The 20,128-nt window shown below is 35.8% G+C and overlaps 1 protein-coding gene across 1 annotated transcript; it reads left to right on the forward strand.

The window, feature by feature from the left end:
* The first annotated feature begins 16,249 nt into the window (after positions 1-16,249).
* On the forward strand, positions 16,250-19,077 carry LOC111317692 (cytochrome P450 78A5-like). The gene is made up of 2 exons (XM_022920123.2): positions 16,250-17,513; positions 18,155-19,077. Exons 1-2 carry the CDS (start codon positions 16,563-16,565, stop codon positions 18,773-18,775), a joined length of 1,572 nt encoding a protein of 523 aa, XP_022775858.1. The 5' UTR covers positions 16,250-16,562; the 3' UTR covers positions 18,776-19,077.
* The last annotated feature ends 1,051 nt before the right edge of the window (positions 19,078-20,128 follow it).

The following is a 20,128-nucleotide window of genomic DNA, read 5'->3' on the forward strand; positions in this document are numbered from 1 at the left end:
GTGTCTACAGCTGCCCCTCTTTGCATATTTTTTGTGAAACAAAAATTACGCAAAGACGTAGACACCCAATCAAGACTCAACTCAACATTGTCATTTTTTTTGTTTTTTTGTGTTTTTTGTTTTTTTGTTTTGTTTTTTGTTTTTTGTTTTTTTTTTTTTTTACCAAAGCTCCTCTAAACAAAGGCTCAACGACTTTGAGAAACATAAATTGCTCCTCTAAACAGAGGTACCACGACTTTGAAAAGTAAATTGCTCCTCTAAACAGAGGCACCACGACTTTGAAAGTAAATTGCTCCTCTAAACAGAGGTACCACGACTTTGGGAAAGTAAATTGCTCCTCTAAATAGAGGCACCACGACTTTGAAAAGTAAATTGCTCTTCTAAACAGAGGCACCACGACTTTGGAAAGTAAATTGCTCCTTGACAATCATGTCCAAAGGAGTTGAAAGTTGTGTTTGAAGGAATTTCAGGAGATTATGCCCAAAGGTCTTATAAATCAACCCTGATACCAAAAGACATCCTATTTCAAGGATTAGGAACTTACCTGACAAGCTTTTTCTTTCTCAATTTTTGAAAGTGTCTTCACATCTATCTTCTCTATGTGAGATCTTGGAACACCCCTGCTTCTTGGATTTATACACTATACTTTTTTGAAAGTAGTGTATGCTATGCAAATGCATATGAATTTCAATGCATGCTATGCAAATGTTGGCCAATTAATTCCTGTTCAATGTATGGTACTCAAGTTTCTCAAGCTCTTTTTCTTTTCTTGGGTGTCAAGCCCTTTGATTCCTCAAGGATCCAATGGCACTGTTCTTCTAAGATCGAATCAGTGTAGCTCTTAATTATTTCTTTCATTCATATTCTTCCTGTAACAAAAATCTCTTCCCAAATTCAATGTCCTAATCAGGAGCTGAACATCTCGATTCTGCCTTTATCACTCTTGATTTATTTAATGTAATGTAAAAATCTTTTTATATCATTATTCATTCATCAATCATTATTTCAAACTCAAAAAGTGAGAATGCATTTGCACATTCTTTCCATGATGGGGTATTAAGAAGAAAGAGATATGAATGGTAGGGAAACAGTCAAAAAAAAGGCACAAAAAATGAAATAAAATGTTTCTTTATTAGCAAATGTTGGTAAACTTTGGCCAAGAAAGAATTACAGGGATAGGTATGGGGACAAAGCCTAAAATGAACAATCAGATAATCATGATAACACCTCTCAAAGTCTTTTTTTTTTTGAAAACCCAACCCTCTGATGTATTCAACAACTTGGAACTCTTTCGAATTTGCTGGTCTCCATATCAGCGGACTTTCAGATTCGATGTTGTATTCTCCTTATCTAAGTCGTCTTTTCAGGTTTTCAACTTAGACAAACCCCCTATGACTCAAACCGCCCTTTTGGGGTTTTCACCTTGAGTCTTCCTTTTTCACTTTTTCTTTTTCTATTTTTTCTATTTTTTCTATTTTTTTTCTTTTTTTTCATTTTTTTCATTTTTTCATTTTTTTCCTTTTTTTTTTATTTTTTTCATTTTTTTTCAAGCATAGTATTTTTTCACAACATCAAAATTTATAAGATGGGGTAAATAATTTCCATCCATTTCAGTTAGTATCAGTGCTCCACCCGAAAAAGCCTGTTTCACCACATACAGTCCTTCTCAATTCGGAGTCCATTTTTCTCTACTATCGTGCTGGATTGGGAGAATTTTTTTCAAAACCAACTCTCCTTGTTGAAAGCAACGGGGCCGAATCTTCTTATCATGAGCCCTCATCATTCTTCTTTGATATAGCTGACCATGGCACAATGCAGTCAATCTCTTTTCTTCTATGAAATTTAACTGCTCATAACGTTCTCGAATCCATTCAGCTTCTTCCAACTCGACTTTTTTTAAGACTCTCAGAGAGGGGATATCTACTTCCACTAGTAGTACAGCTTTCATCCCATAAACCAAAAAAAATAGAGTTGCCCCAGTAGAGGTACGAACTGACGTTCGATATGCATGCAATGCAAATGGCAACTTTTCATGCCAATCTTTGTAAGTCTCGATCATCTTCTCCAAAATCCTCTTTATGTTCTTGTTGGCCGCCTCAACTGCCCTATTCATTTTCGGACGGTATGGTACCGAATTATGATGCTTGATCTTGTATTGAACACATATTTCTTACATCATCTTACTGTTGAAATTTTTGGCATTGTCTGAAATGATTCTTTCTGAAAGTCTATATCTACAGATGATCTCTTTCTTTATGAACTCGTAAACCACGGAGCTTGTCACATTTGCATATGAAGCTGTTTCTACCCATTTTGTGAAGTAATCTATCATCACAAAAATAAATATGTGCCTGTTAGAAGCCTTTTGGGTGATTGGACCAATGACATCCATGCCTCACATTGAAAATGGCCATGGTGGTGCCATAACATGTAAAGCAGACGGCGGAGTATGAATCTTATCAGCATATATCTGGCATTTATGGCATTTAAGACCATAGTCAATACAATCATTCTCCATCATCAACCAGTAATATCCCGCTCTCATAATCTGTCTTGCCATCATATGTCCACTAGTATATGCCCCACATATTCTATCATGCACCTCTTCAATGATTTTTTTCGCTTCAGTCTCATTTACACATCTCAATAGTACTTGATCCTTGCTTCTTTTGTAAAGGATATCCCCATCCAGGAAAAAGCTCATAACCAATCTTCGAATGACCCTTTTATCATTTTTTGTTGCATGAACTGGATACTGCTGATCATTGACATACTGTAAGATGTCATAATACCAGGGTTTTCCATCTTCTTCCCCATCTACATTAGAACAATACGCTAGTATATCCTTAACATCTAACTTGATGGACTGAATGTCGGTGTCATTATTAATTCGAATCATTGTAGCCAGAGTAGCCAATGCATCAGCAATCACATTCTCTTCCCGAGGTAAGTGATCAAACTGGACATCTTCAAATTGTTTTGTCAACTCTAGAATATACTTATGATATGAAACGAGTTTTGAGTCTCTCGTCTCTCATTCTCTTTTCAACTGATATATGATTAGAGCTGAGTCTCCAAACACTTTTAGTACTTTCACTCTTCTGTCTATAGCAGCTTGCAGGCCCATGACACATGCCTCATACTCAGTGATGTTATTTGTGTAATTAAAATTTAACCTCGCTGTTACAGGGTAGTACTGTTCTTTTGGAGAAATCAAAATTACCCCAATTCCATGCCCCAAGGCATTGGCAGCTCCATCAAAGTACATTCTCCAACATTTTTCTCCATGCCCCCTTTCTTCCAGTTGGGAAATAGTCATCAAGTCTTCATAAAAAAATTCTAGTTTCATCGGCTCATACTCTTCAGCAGCACGATCTGCAAGAAATTCTGCTATAGCGCCCCCTTTTATTGCTTTTTGGCTCACGTATACAATATCGTATTCCGAGAGCATTACTTGCCATCTAGCAATTTTTTTAGATAAAGAAAGCTTCTCGAAGATATACTTAATGGGATACAGTTTCTCTATGAGCCACGTAGTATGATAGAGCATGTACTGTCTGAGTCTTTTGGTAGTCCACGCTAATGCACAACACATTTTCTCCAATGAAGAATACTTGGATTCATACTCCGTAAACTTTTTACTCAGATAGTAAATAGCTCTCTTCTTTCGACTAGCCTCGTTTTGCTGCCCCAGCACAATCCCATCGAATTTTCACATACAGTTAAGTATAAGATTAAAGGTTTCCCTGGAACATGTGGCACCAATACTGGAGGGTTTGATAAATATTGCGTAATTTTATCAAACGCTTCTTGACATTCTTCATTCTATTTTCCAGGATTATCTTTACGGAGAAGCTTAAAGATGAGATCACATTTGTAAGTAAACTGAGAGATGAACCGAGAAATGTAGTTCAATCTCCCCAGAAAACCTCAAACTTCTTTTGGTGTGCTGAGAGGTGACAAATTCTGGATGGCCCGTATCTTATCGGGATCGACTTCAATTCCTCTTTCACTAACCACAAAGCCTAGCAACTTCCCTGACTTTACCCCAAAGGTGCACTTGGCTGGGTTTAACTTGAGCTGAAATTTTTTCAACCTCTCAAATAACTTTCTGAGGCTGGTGACATGATCTTCATCCCCACAAGACTTTGCAATCATATCATCTACATACACCTCAATCTCTTTATGCATCATGTCATGGAAGAGTGTTACCATGGCTCTTTGATAGGTTGCCCCAGTATTCTTTAACTCAAAAGGTATGACTTTGTAACAGAAGGTTCCCCACATGGTCACAAAAATAGTTTTTTCCATATCATCTGTAGCCATCTTTATATGATTATACCCGAAAAAACTATCCATAAAAGAGAAAATCGAATGCTTAGCCGTGTTATATACCAATGTGTCGATATGAGGTAAAGAAAAGTTATCATTTGGGCTAGCCTCATTCAAATCCCGATAGTCCACACACATTCGTACTTTTCTATCTTTTTTAAGAACTGGGACTACATTGGCTACCCATTCTGAATACTTAGCCACTTGTAGAAAACCTGCATCGAATTATTTTTTCACCTCTTCTTTAATCTTTAGTAGCATTTCAGGCTTCATCCGTCTCAGTTTCTGTTGAACTGGCTTACATTCTGGCTTTAGGGGCAATCTGTGTTCCACTATCTCTGTGCTCAACCCTGGCATATCCTGATAAGACCAAGCAAATATATCTATAAATTCTTGAAGTAGGTCTGCCAATCGTTGCCTATCTCCCGATGAAAGTGAAATACCTATTCTGACCTCTTTCTTATTTTCTTCATCTCCCAGATTCACTAAGTCCACTACCTCTTGATGAGGCTCAATTGGCTTATTTTCTTGCTCAATCATCCTCATTAGGTCCAGAGGCATAACATATTCTTCAAAATTCTCTTCATTGTCAAGTTCATCAGTATTAATCGAATTCTCAAAGCTAACCTCTTGATTGTTATCATGATTATCTCCATATTCATTTAAAGACCTGAAATTGAATGAAATAGGATATGTTAGCAAGATGTGCTTAGAAAGATGGAAATAATGAAGGCATAAGAAGAAATGAATGAAAATGCATCATTTCTATTTTTTATTAAAAATAATAAATGATGAATGGCCCAAACAAAAAAAGATCACCCCATAGCCTTGGGCAAAAGCTATTGAGATGTTACAATTACATTGTGTCAAAATCAAAAGTCAAAGGCATTTTGATGGCACTCCAATTGTTCAACTCATAATCTGGCGGACAAAGGCGAACCCACTCCTCTTGATTAACCCTCACTTCATCTTCAACAGCATTAATGGCTAACTGGGTAAAATCATCTTCCACACTTTTCCTTGCATCTGGGTTCATGAATCCTCCAGGTCTGAAGGTTTCATATAAATGTGGGATAAACATCAGTCTTGGTGTCTTTCTTGATGGCCTCCTTTTGACTTTCTACTCTGCCATCTCATAACCTAGGCCTACCCTGTCGCTATTATCCGTTATTGTCGGAGGTTCTTTAATTCCTTGTAAATTTTTGCCTAGCCCAAGTCCTGGATACCAGCCTTTGTTGATGATTTGGCTCACCACTATCTTTGAAAAAGACTGACTTTGAAATCTTTCACCTATAATATTGACCAATTCAAAAGATCGATAGGAGCATTTCAATGCTTCTTCAGCAGCCTCTACATATGGAGTGTTCAATGGTTGAGTCACCAGCATGTCTTCCTTTCCAACTACTACTATCAATTGACCTTCTACATTGAACTTGATCTTTTGATGTAAAGTAGAGGGCACAGCTCCTGCCATGTGAATCCATGGTCTTTCTAATAAACAGCTGTAGGACGAAGAGATGTCCATCACTTGAAATTTTACATTGAAGATGCATGGCCCAATTTGTAAGGTCATCTTAATATCTCTCAAGACTTCTTTTTTGGTCCCGTTAAAGGCTCTCACAATTATTTGACTATCCCGCATATGAGAATAATCGATGGGTAGCCTTGCCAAAGTTGACATAAACATGACATTGATGGTAGAACCATTATCGATAAGGACTTTAGCTATGATATGGCTCTTGCACTTGACTGTGATATGCAGAGCCTTAGCATTTCTCTTTCCCTCCAAAGAAATCTCATCATCACTGAATGAAATGTGATTTGGCATGACTAAGTTTTCAGCCAGGTGATTCACATATTCGACAAACACGTTATGTGCCACGTATGCCTGATTTAACACTTTCAGCAAGATATTTTGGTGTGGCTCTGAGTTCAGCAACAGTGATAACAATGAGATTCGAGCTGACATTTTGTTCAACTGTTCCATAACTGAATACTCACTATGTTTTACCAGCTTCAAGAATTCATAAACCTCCATTTTTGATACTGGCTTTGGTTGATCTTCTTCAGGCTCTATCTCTGGATTATTCCGTCTTTCTCCTTCTTTAGCCTTCTCCCTTCAGCCTTCTCTAGCATTTCTGAGGTGTAACATCTCCCACTTCGAGTAATACCTCTTACATCAGTAATATTGGAAGCATCGGCTTTGAAGACCTCTTTTTTTTGCCCCTGCACTACAGTGTCACATCCATATCTCCAGGGCACAGCTTTATCATCTTTGTATGGAAAAGGAGTCGGGACTTTAAAAGTTATCGGCCTAGGGAGGAGCTTGTCTATGATTGATTTTGGTTTGTTTCCACACCGAATTGTCACTGGTTTGGGAAACAACTTTTCAGGCCTATCAGTCATGTACACCTCAGCATTCTTCAAGCTTTTTTTTTCTTCGTAGACCTTCATCTGATGTGAATCCAAGAGTTTTTACACCTCTCGATGAAACTACTTACAGGTCTCAATAGAGTGGCCTCTTACCCCACTATGATACTTACAACTAGTACCAGCTATATATGTTCCATGATAGCTGTGTGGACTTACCAGTTGTATCATGTCTGTTTTTCGTAAGACATCAAACAATTGATCGAGAGGTGTCTTAATATCTACCACTTCTTTCTTCACATGGTGCTCTTGTTCTTCACCTATAGCATTCATATTATGATTTGGCAAAAGATTGCCACTAATATTTGGTGCAGTCATCCCTCTAGTGTCAAAGCAAATCATCCCATCCTTGATCAACCGTTGCACTTTGTATTTCAGGGTAGTGTAATTTTTGATGGAGTGACCAGCAATCCCATAATGGTAGTCACAGTGGGCGGTGGGATCATACCACTTGGAGTAAGGTGGCTTGAGGGATTCCAATTTACTTGGAGTAATCAAATGATTGTTGTAGAGCTCCTTGTATAATTTCGTATAGGTCATAGGAATAGGGTCAAAAAGAGGTTTCTCACGAATGGTTCGTTGCTCCTACGAGCCATCAATGGGGTTAGTTGAGCGATTTTGGGGTCTTGGGGTAGGTTGAATGTTAGAACTGTACATGGTATTTTGGGGTCTATTAAAGCTTTGATATGTTTGAGGGTGTGGTGGTTGTGTAAATGGTTGGTATGGGTGAAAGGAAGCATTATTTACAGCAGGGTGATATGATAGATATTCGGGTGGGGGGTAGAGTGAATAACCTCTAGGTTGCTATCTATCAAAGCTCACAGCCTGAGCTTTAATTTTTTTTCTTCGGGACTCTTTTGCTAGATGCTTCGTTTCCTTCTAGCTTGCCATTCTTGATGGCACTTTCAATGATTTCTCTCGAAATTACCATATCGGTAAAATTCTTTGTTGCATTCTCTATCATCTTTTCATAATAAGAAGGTTTTAAAGTGCTAACAAATAGCACTATAGTTTTTTTCTCGATTAGAGGAGGCTGTACCTAAGAAGTAATATCTCTCCACCTCTGGGCATACTCTTTAAAAGATTCGTTTATCTTTTTTTCCAGATTCTGCAAAGATAAACGATCTAGGGCCAAATCGATGATATGTCGGTATTGACTGATAAAGTCATGTGCCATATCGCTCCAAGAGCGAATATGAGTCCTGTCTAGCTGAACATACCATCTGGCCGCAGAGCCAGTAAGACTGTCTTGGAAAACATGCATCAAGAGTTTCTCATCCTGTGCATGAGCTGCCATCTTCCTGTAATACATGGTGATGTAGGTTTTGGGGCACTTTGTACCATCATATTTTTTAAATTTTGGTACCTTGAACTTATGGGGGATAACCACATCAGGAACTAGGCAGAGCCCAGCAGCATCAACTGACCCATAGAAGCTAAATCCTTCCACAGCCCTTAACCTTTGCTCTAGCATGCTAATCTTGGAACTTTCATCAGCTTCCACCCTTATCTTTTCCTTCTTCTTTTCTTTTAAATCATCTAGATCAGGAATTGGTTCTGCTGCCTTTTCAGTGAAGACAGGATTTATATAGCTATTATACTGCTCTGGGTTGAAAGCTGATGGCATTCCAGGATATGTTGGATATGTGAAGTGTTGTGGTGGGACCTCTTGAGCAGACTGAGCTTGAGGTGGGCCAAAACCTGGAGGGTACAAGGGGTCAGCTATTTCTTGTAATGGGGAATTTACTGGCTTGTACTTCCTTCAACTCCTTTTCCTTTATTCATGTTATTAAGAGCCTCCAGAACCTTGCTCAGCTCACTTTCAATCTTCTCTTGTGCTTTTTCTAATTTTTCAAATCTATGGGAACTTTCTTCCTCCATTTGCCTTGCTCTGAATCTTGTGTTGTATGGATGAGCAGGGTTTTCGTAGATGGAGCTATCCTGGAACCTTGAGTACCATATCTTAGAACTAGTAAATTGGCATGATCATCACATGGTTATTTTGTTAAGTGTAATGAATGAGAATCCAATGAATGAAAAATGCATGTATGCAAAGAACATTTACCTTAAAACGATATTCAACTAAAAAATTTCAATTATTCCAAAAAACTTTGATCTACATTGAGTTTATCATCCTAGCATTATAGCCATAAAATTGTTTGATCTGTTTATACTGGGCCTTGGCTTTTTCTATGAAGTTCAAGAGACGCTGTCCATGTTCTCCTACTGGGACCACCACTTGTCTTAATGCCTCTGCCTCTTCCACTATCTCTCTTACCTTACACACCCCTTTATGAATTTGGCTTGTTAAGTGCTCAATGTATTTCTGCCTTCCTAGGTTCTCTCTTTTACCACACCAGACTTGGTATGATAATTCTCTATGTTCTCTAACCAATGCAGCGATGTGGTCTTCTTGTTCTTCCAACATTTGACTTAGCCTGCTCAAATAACTGTTTAGCATGTTAATCTCTGCCTGTGCTTCAGTACTTTCTTTTTCCAACTCGGCATACTCTTGTTTCAGTCTTGTATTTTCCTCAGTCAGCTCGGCAATGGTTATCTCTTTGGCTCTTTCTCTCACACATAGCCTCTTATGCTCCTGGTGTAACTTTGCTAGATCTTCAGTAACTGTATCTCATTCTCTAGCAATCTTATGAACTTTAACTTCATAATTTTTAGCTCTACCTTTCCACTGGGCTTTTTCTTCTTGAAGTTCTTGAATCTCTTTCTTTAACTTAATCTTTTCAAATTCAAATTCTTTTGTTGCCAGCTCTAACTCTGATGGTATCTCTTCAAGCTTTTCTTCTGTCGGTGGTTGAGAGACTTCATAAGTGAATATCATTTCTTGTCTTCTCTTTGTTCTCCAAACCAAGTAACCTGGAGTGACTTTTTCAGTGAATGGTCTAGGACTCACTCTTTGGGGATTTTTCCATACTTTGATCATCCCATTCATCCTCTGAAATGTTTTAGGCTCACTGTAAGAAAAATCTAACTGATGAAGCCCATAAGTCATAGGAATAAACTGTTTTCCCCCCAATTGTCTCCTCACTAAGAGCGGTGCATAATTCGTCACTCCCCATAAACCCAGAAGTGGAACCACTGTACTATCTCTACATTGGTATAACATAGGCTCTCAATTCATCCATGGGGCTAACCATCTCACCCTGGCACCTTTCAACTTTTGTAAGAAAGTTATCCATTCTTGTTTAGACTTCTGCTTTGACCACCCACTTTCGTAGAACTCTTTGATCGAAAAGCGATTACGGATATAAATCTTCGAGAAAGTACCATTTTCTTGTTTAAAATGGCTTTTCATCCACACGTACAATAGTTTATGCATCTTATGAAGCACCCTCCATTCCGATGATAATAACTTAAAGATCTCATAGTCTCTGCTAATATTACCGTTGAAAGATTACAGCCATTGATCACACTTTCAAAGAAATCAACCACCGCTATCTCAATATGTCCCAAAACCTTTGGAAAGATTACCAGTCCATATATAGCCAAGGCAAATATGTCTAACCCCCGTTCTTCATTGATGTGTTGCATCAAAAACTCATGAAAGAACTTCCAAGGTAGGCAAACCTGTTCTTGTTTCTTCTTTGTATGAGAATCCACAACTTTCTTGTCTATCCCCATGAATTGAGCCAGACTTTTACGAAACCCTGACTTATGCTTTTTGACATATATCTTGTCAGGAGTCTTGAGATGCAAACCTACTAAGATCGAATATTCTTCGATGGTGAGAGTCATATCAACTTCATTATAGATGAAACACTTGTATGCAGGATCCCAGAATTATGTTACAGCTCTAATTAGTTGATCATCAACAGCCACTGCTAGAATGTGTGCTATATGCACATGTTTCTGACAAAATTGCTCTTATTTTGACGAACTCATCTTCTTCTAGATATCCATCAAATCTTCTAAATTGTTCTATTTGAGGAGGATAGATGTTTCTTGAGACAGAGTAAACTCATACCCAATTGGCAAGCAATCTCTCATCTTCAGTTGAGTCTTTTCTGACAGGGCCCTTACTTCATTAGGTGTCCCACAAGGTGCTAATACTGATGAAGAGCAAACTAAGCGTTCATTGGTGTCCATGAAAAAAATTTGTTGAAGACCATTTTTCAGGCAAATGTTCTTTATGCAACTTTATGATATGCGCATGAACCAATGCAAAAGAAAAAAAGGTTAGTATACCCAAAAAAAGAATAAATAACTAAATAAATTTAAACATCACACAAAGTAAAAGGGATGAATCCTACGCTTTTGGTTAATTCTATCAGGGAAGAGTGATGGCTCTATCTATGGGTTAGGCACTCTTAAGGTTCACTATATGTGGTTTTAAGGGTCAAAGTCTAAAGGTCCTCAAATTGTTCCTTACATCCTTGTCCATCACAGACTAGTAAGGCACCCTAATCCTCACCCATTACAGGCTACAAGCGAAAAAGGTTCAATTTGAGCGGGAGTATTTCGCTAGCCACTGCGGAGGCATTAGACCTCACGAAAGCAATAGGTACTTTACTCCCTCCTAGAGGGACGGAGCTCGGGTATAGAGCTCATGTTATGCACATGCACATGAATGACATAATTAACAAAGTGAATAAACATGAATGAATAATAACACATATATACAAAAAGGTTCAATTTTATTAGGCTTTTGGATAACACAAATTATTTGCTGGCCTGACTCTCAAAGTCTCCAATGGAGTCGCCAAGCTGTCATAACATCTAGATCCGGGGATCTATCACTAGACATTGACTTAAGGGAGTCGCCACCAATCTTTTTTTATCTAGGTGCGATTGGCCACCTAAAGAATCTGTCCTTTCAGGAAACACCTAAGCTTAAGGGTCCCTAAAAGAATAGGTTTAGGTCTACTAACCAGAACAGAGTTTGAGAGTTCGGTTACGTGTGAGGAAGGTTATAGCACCCTCACAACGCCCATCAAAAGATGGTACCAACTTAAATTTGTGTTATCCAATGAGCCTTAAAATTTTACCAAGTAATTAATTATTGGAAATTTTTCTCAATTGACTCTAATACTTTTAGCAAAAAATTGAGAAAATTCCCTCACCTCAAGAGTATGCAAGAAAAACTATTGTTTCACTTGCAGAGGCTCCGTCGTCGGATTAATTAAAGAAAAATCAAAATCAAAATCAAAATCAAAATCAAAATAGAAAGGAAGGAGAGGATGATTGTTCTTGTGTAGGAAAAATTGATAATTTCAACTTTTCCCAAAAAATATTTTTTTGAAAATTTACTTTTAAGGAAAATTGATACTTTCAACTTTTCCCTAAAAATATTTTTTGAAATTTATTTTTAAGGAAAAGTGATACTTTCAACTTTTCCCCAAAAATATTTTTTGGAAATTTATTTCTAAGGAAAATTGATACTTTCAACTTTTCCTTAAAAATATATATTTTTTGAAACTTTGATTAGGAAAATTGATACTTCCAACTTTTCCTAAAAAATCTTTTTTTTTTTGAAAATTTATTTTTAAGGAAAATTGATACTTTCAACTTTTCCCCAAAAATATTTTTTGGAAATTTATTTCTAAGGAAAATTGATACTTTCAACTTTTCCTCAAAAATATTTTTTTTTGAAACTTTAATTTCTAAGGAAAATTGATACTTTCAACTTTTCCTAAAAAATCTTTTTTTTTTTTTTGAAAATTTATTTTTAAGGAAAATTGATACTTTCAACTTTTCCCTAAAAATATTTTTTGGAAGTTTATTTCTAAGGAAAATTGATACTTTCAACTTTTCCTCAAAAATATTTTTTTTGAAACTTTGATTTCCAAGGAAAATTGATACTTTCAACTTTTTCCCAAAAATATTTTTTGGAAATTTATTTCTAAGGAAAATTGATACTTTCAACTTTTCCTCAAAAATATTTTTTTTTTGAAACTTTGATTTCCAAGGAAAATTGATACTTTCAACTTTTCCTCAAAAACCCTTTTTGAAATTTATTTTTAAAGAAAATTGATACTTTCAACTTTTCCTTAAAAATATTTTTTTTTGGAATTTTTTATTTTTATTTAAAGAAAATAGAATAATAAAAAAGATAAATAAAAATAAAAATAAATAAAAAAAAGTAAAACAAAATTAAAAATAAAATAAAGATAAAAAAAATATTAAATAAACCTAATCTAATAAATAAATAAATAAATTAAAAAAAAAAAAAAAAACCTGGAGCGGCTTGGCTATCAGCTCAGCTCGGCTCGGCTCAAGGCAGGGAAACGGCTCAAGGGGTGCGGCTTGGCAGCTTGGCTCGGCTCGAAGGGGGGCTGGCACGCGCGGGTCAAGAAGCGGGTCGACGTTCGGGTCGGGTCGAGTTTTCGGTAAAACGCGCAGATCCTCTGATTAACTTAAAGCCAAAACGACGTCGTTTTGAGAGGGTATAAAAGACAGTCCCCTTCATTTTTCGGCAGAACACCCCTCCCCTCTCTCTCTCTTCTTCCCTTTTTCTCTCCCTTCTCTCTAAGGGCTGAAGAACTCCGGTGGATATTTCGTCAGATTTTGAAAATTGTCGCCGAAATCTGGAAAATTTCATCGGAAGTTCGTCGGAAGTTGCCGAAAGATCACCGGTTTCTGGGATTCTTCGTCGGAAACTGGGCAGGTCACCGAAAACTTCAAATTTGGCCAGAATTATTGTCGAAAAATTCAACCCTTGTCGAAAAATTCACCGGAATCTGAAAATTTCCCAGAAATTTTCAAAAAATTTTTTTGCCAAAAATTTCTAAAAATTTTTTCTCATTCCCAAAACACTCCTAAACTTTTCTTAGCTTCCTATACGCCTCCTTTTCTCTCAAATCAGTAGCTTTACTTACTGTTTTCTGTGTGTTCTTCATCTGTTCCAGGAGGGTGCCTTTTATAAGGGTTGATCAGGAGTTCCTGATCAATCCCAATTCCTCCTTAGACGGAGATTCAATCTTTGAATCCAATTGGACTCTTTTGATTGAATCTCCACTCCTAGTAGGATTCTTCAACATTTAATCTTAGCCATCAAAAAAGAAAAAAAAAATAATAATACTATCAGATAATCGAACAAAATCAGATGGATGAATAAAATAAAATTAACAGATAATTAAAATATAAAATAAGATAAATCCAAAAATATTTACCAAAAAAAAAATGATAATGATAATAATAATGATAACATAATAATAACAAATATAACTATATAAATAAAATACATATAAATATTAACAAAAAAAATAAATATATTTATTAATACACAATAATAATAATAATAAATAATAAAATACAAAAAAATAATAATAATAAAAATAATATCAGATAGAAATTGAATTGGACTTACCCTTTTGAGCCAAACTCAATTGATCTGAGCTTGGACCCAATTGGATGTCTACATGAACCAACAAGAAATCTTGTTCTAGACAAATATCCCCGACGTTCGTAGTACCACTAAATATAATTAAAGACGCTAGGAATTTCTGTATCCCCTTCATGAAGGGCAGAGAAATGGAGCCAAATAGTGTTTTCCCCTTCAGCTTTTAGGTTGGGAGGGTACCTTTTGTTCCTTTTGAACATGATGCTGAACTATTCCACAAAAAATAATCTTCTTTCATCTGAATCTCGTGAATCTTATGTTTTTTCATTTCAAAAATTCCAATTTAAAATTTACAATTTTTAATTCTAAGGTATAATTACTAAAGTATTCAATAGGGATTCATTTGAAAGTGACAATGATGGTGAATTTTAATATATGTGGAGGTTTTTGTCGTTGTATAAATATTTTTTATTTTTTATTATATTTTGATTATCTGATTAATATTTTAATTATTTAATTAATATTTTAAAAAAAAGAAATTAGATGATAAATAAATTATTTAGTCTCTAGATCATAACAAAATATAATCGTACCTCACAACTTAAAATAGATGATTGTAAATCGTATATTTAAAATGATCCAATAAATTATCATTGATAAAATTCGAATTTAAAATTTTTCGTTAAAAAAAAAATAAATTTAATCAATTGAACCAATCACTTATTAATATTTAATTAATATTAATTGATTACCAAGTTAACTCGATCATCTTAATTACTTCAACACTTAATCATATCAAATAAATCAATTAATCATATCAAAATAAATTAACTAATCACAATAGTATTTATTCGTTATAAAAGTAAAGTCGAACACAAATATCTCATTTCAAACCCCATCGTATTACTTCCACCTGTGTCTACTTGTTTTCTTACTTCTCTTATCTAACTTTCTTCATCTATTATTCTTTATTGATTTTGGTGTCGGAGTATATTTTGAAATCCAACTTTGATGTTCTTTCTATTACAAATCACTTCAACTTTCAAATCAATCATTAAACAAGCTTCAACAAAGCATCCAGCCAACATATCCAAAAATTCATCAACATTTTTCCTTCTCAATGTTTGGACATAAGCCCTCCACGAGATATTCTAAAATTTAAAAGTGCAAGTATGTTTTTGACCATTAGATTATGAATTATTTATTATTATTGGTATTATTGTGGTCCACCTTCTGCCCATAGCTTTTAGTAATATGTTAGAGTAATTGATGATTTGTGTAGGTATATTTAAATGATGGTGGGATTGGATTTTAACGAGATTAAAAATAACGATATAATAAAATTAATTATTATAATGATAAATTTAAATATTATAATAATAATATTTAAATTATTAATAAAAATATATATTTGAATGTAAATATAAAAATAACGTTAAGATTGTAGTATATTTTAATTTTTTATTAAAGTAATCGACTGTACTTAAAATTCAATGATTCAATGAGCCTTTTTCCTCCGGTTGAAAAATGAACGAACACCTAAGTGTCAATGAAGTACACCCCAAACCCCATAATGTGGTTAGCGACCAAAATGGCCTTGGATTCCACGGCACGCGTCCAAAAAAGCCCTTGGTTATTTGAGGTAAAAAAATGGGTTCTGTTCTATTTAAGCAAGAATCCATTCCCAATGCTTTAGTGTTTTACTATCCCACACTTTGTCAGGTGTACTGACAAAAGCTTAAGCCTTAAGGACGTTGGTCTTTAAGCTAGCCTCATCATTGTTCTTCTCGCAATTATCTGTACTTGTTCCGTATAGAAATGGCTTCAGTCCAGTTCCTGGATTTTGCCTGCAGCTCGTTCTTGCCATGTGAGATGCATGGCCCTCTTCCAGTCACCTGACTTCACACCAGCCGTTGAATAAGCCCTTTTAAACTACAAATGGACCAGCTTCTGTCCCTCTCATGTCATTTATTTGATCTCTATTCTCCAATATCAATGGCATCCATACTTAAATAACCAAAGATTAATATAATAGATTTTCACATTAAAATCTAATTGATATGAGGACTTGGAGTTTCTTAGCTGTAAATCACAGCATGCAGACTGCTATGTTTTGAAAAGCAAAACAGTAGTACAGGTGAACCATTTAAAATTTCTGCTTTATTTTCAAGTGGAATCCAAAGGTCTAAATGGAGGACTTTATGAAACAGGTTTTTGACGAAGAAAATCTAAGCCTATTAAAAAAAGAAAGGTATTAAACCAACAAATGAAACTTATGAGCTCGTGATAATGAGCGCAGAGTAGTACTGCTCTTATCATTTATTCATTTAATCAGGGTTAGCAAACCTAACTACACACCCTCAGGCCTCAGCCATAATCGCTTTTTCACGTGCTATATATACAATCCATCCGAAATACAATCCTCTCACGATAAACGTCCATCTCTAGACAATTCCTTTAGCTTTTTCTGATCTATAATCGATCTTTCTTCCACTTTTGCAAAATGAAGTTTTTGATGCTAACAATTAACCTCTCTCTGTTGCTCTTTTGCTATGTTGTCACAACACACCAAACCCCATGGCCTCTCACTCTACTTATGTTCTCGTTCTTATCTGTTTCACCTTTCTTCCTTAACTACTGGCTAGTCCCTGGAGGCTTTGCATGGAGAAACCACCATGTCTACTCTCCACAGCTTCGTGGTCCAGTCGGTTGGCCACTGCTTGGAACCTTGCCTCTAATGGGTTCACATGCTCATCGTAAGTTAGCCAACATGGCTGCTTCACTAGGTGCATCTAGGCTCATGGCATTTAGTATTGGAACAACGCGAGTGATCATCAGTAGTCACCCTGACACAGCCAGGGAAATCCTTTCCGGGTCCTCATTTTCAGACCGCCCAATCAAGGAGTCAGCTCGTTTGCTGATGTTCGAACGTGCCATTGGGTTTGCACCCTCTGATAAATACTGGCACCACCTTCGCAGGATTGCTGCGAACCATATGTTCTCCCCTAGGAGGATTTCTTGTCTAGAGTCCCTGCGCCAACAAGTGGCTGATGAAATGGTGGTGGAAGTAAGGAAGGGAATGGAAGAGAACGGGTTGGTAGAGTTGAGGGAGATATTACAAAAGGGTTCTTTGAGTAATATATTACAGAGTGTGTTTGGGAGTTCTGGATGTTTTGAGAGGAAGGAGCTAGGGTTAATGGTGAAAGAAGGGTATGAATTAATAAGTTTATTCAACTGGGAGGACTATTTCCCTCTAAGGTTTTTGGACTTTCACGGTATGAAAAGAAGGTGTCATAAGTTGTCAGGCAAAGTAAGAAGTGTTGTGGGTCGAATTGTGAAAGAAAGAAAAAAGGGTGGAGATCTGGTCAATGGTGGAAATGACTTTCTTACTGCTTTGTTAGCTTTGCCTAAAGAGGATCAATTGAGTGATTCGGACATGGTTGCTGTATTGTGGGTAAGGACTCTTTCCCTCTGAGATATCATATAATTTTTAATTATCATTTATCAGAATCTTCCGGCATGTCTACTTGTCTGGCATTGCTTTTCATTTGGCTTGATAACAATCCAGACAAGTTACATTTCATCTCTCTTTTTTTTTTTTTTTGACTGACTTAATTGTTTTTTACTCAAACAGTCAATTTTTCCTTTGACAAAAGTGAGTGACTAAAAAGGGCTCGAGATTCGGATGTAGAAGCGTTATGACATCGCTCCGATTCCTCCCGCAATAGTGTTTCACTGTTCCTTGGATGCCTACATAGGTTCCATATTGAGACTTATATATGGCTAGATACTTTTTTTTTGGTATCACTTTAAGCTATTTGTATTTATATTTTTTTAATCATTTGACAAGATTATAATTAATAAGGTTGGTTATCCAATAGTTACAGCAAAACAGTACTTGCCTACAAATCCTAGCCAATTCCATTCCTCAAACATAAATTAATGGGTTTGGCTTTCGACGTTCTTGGTTGTCCTTTTTTCGTGGCCCTTTTATCTATTAAGGGGAATCTTTTTTATAAGCTACGATTTGGATTTTGTGGTAGATTTTCTGGATATTACTACTCAAAAGACACCAACTTTATTGTATTTGTTCAGGAAATGATATTTCGGGGTACCGACACAGTTGCTATACTCCTGGAATGGATCATGGCTAGGATGGTTTTGCACCAAGACATCCAAGCTAAAGTCCAGCAAGAGATTGACGCTTGCATCGGCAACCGCTGCGGCCATGTTCAATACTTTGATATCCCAAATCTCCCCTACCTCCAAGCAGTAGTGAAAGAGGTTCTCAGGATGCACCCTCCGGGCCCACTGCTCTCATGGGCCCGCCTAGCCACCCATGATGTCGATGTGGGGAAGTGCTTCATTCCAGCTGGCACAACCGCAATGGTCAACATGTGGGCCATAACTCATGACCCATCTATTTGGAAGGATCCATGGAGGTTCAGGCCTGAAAGGTTTGTCGAAGAGGAAGATGTTTCCATCATGGGCTCGGATCTGAGGCTTGCGCCTTTTGGATCAGGTCGAAGGGTCTGCCCTGGTAAGGCACTAGCGTTAGCCACCGTGCAATTGTGGCTTGCACGGTTGCTCCACTCTTTCAGGTGGCTCCCGGGGGCGCAAAACGTCGATCTGTTGGAGACTCTGAGACTTTCTCTTGAAATGAAAAAACCATTAGTATGTCAAGTGATTCCCCGAACAGCACAACATGTTCCATGAAGCAAGAAAAACAGCACTAATGAGTATAATGCATCGCGAAATTAAACTAAAATGATGCAACAAAAGGGTGTGATTCGTGAAAAGTACAGTAACTGTGAATTATATAGTAAGAACTTGGTAAGAAATTAACTAGGAACTTAAAACCCTCTACTGGCTATCAATAAGAAAGTTGTATCTCTGCAAGTTAAACAATAGAGGCACCCTAGACGACTTTGTATATTAGTGCCGTTTTTTTTAGTTATTAATTCGAGTATTGCAATGTTTGAATATAATGGTAAACAGTTAATATCTAATACTCCAAATTTCCGGTGTCATCAAATGCTAATATGAGAGTGTGGTTTTCGATTGACATATTATATATGGTTTGAATTTTTTTTATTTTAAATTATGAGTATAAACTAATCAAATCATAATGAATTATTTATAATTATTGGAACTTAATTCGGTAAATATATTTTTATATAAGTAATAATTTGAAAGATTTGCAAGTATCTAATTGAGGTTTTTTTATTATATTTATATATAAGTAAATAATAAAACATTAATATTCATATTTATAATTTTATTAAATCTAATTAAATTGATCAATTCAAGCTTTGAGGTTTCAAATTTGAGTTTTTTAATCTAGCTAAGTTTGAGTCTAGCAATGTATTGATCTGATTTGCCCCTGTTACAATAACATCGATAGGCTGAAAGCCCTGAAATTACTAATTTGTTTGAGTAATTTCTTTTTCTTTACTAGAACAAGTTCTTGAAATCTTAAATTGGCTTGTATTCAAGAAAAGATGGAACTGGTTATAAAGTTAAGCAATAAGGTGTTAGAAGAGCTTAATATTAGTGACTGATATTTCAAAAATATATATACACAAACACATACAAATTAGAAAATATAAAACTATAAAGATTAGGATCCTAATTGCATGAAATCTGGAGTTTAATTAGCAGTTGACAGCTCCTAAAGTTGACTTTAATATTGCATATCCTTGACATGTTGCTGGGATTATTACTCAAGATGATTAAGGTTCCATTTGGATAGATGATAGAGATTAATTGTGATGAGATTGAAAATAATAATAAAAAATATTATAGCTGCAATTGAAAAAAATAATTATTATAATTACGATTAAAAAAATTTTAAAAAAAATTATATTGATCTAATCTCACTGAAATTTTTGTTTAAATTTAATTGTTGTAATAAACTTAATCACATTGTTCAAAAAATGCGGTGAAATCAATATGAAAATTAAGGAAATATATTGTGCTGCCATTGATGCTACAATCACTTATGTGTGATTTGATCCTAATGTCATCATTATTGCTTGATTGTACTCTAGTATTGTTGTTACTTAAGGA

This window comes from Durio zibethinus, chromosome 2 (assembly GCF_047325235.1).
Source record: "Durio zibethinus cultivar Kanyao isolate XHJ-2024 chromosome 2, ASM4732523v1, whole genome shotgun sequence".
Taxonomy (NCBI): domain Eukaryota; kingdom Viridiplantae; phylum Streptophyta; class Magnoliopsida; order Malvales; family Malvaceae; genus Durio; species Durio zibethinus.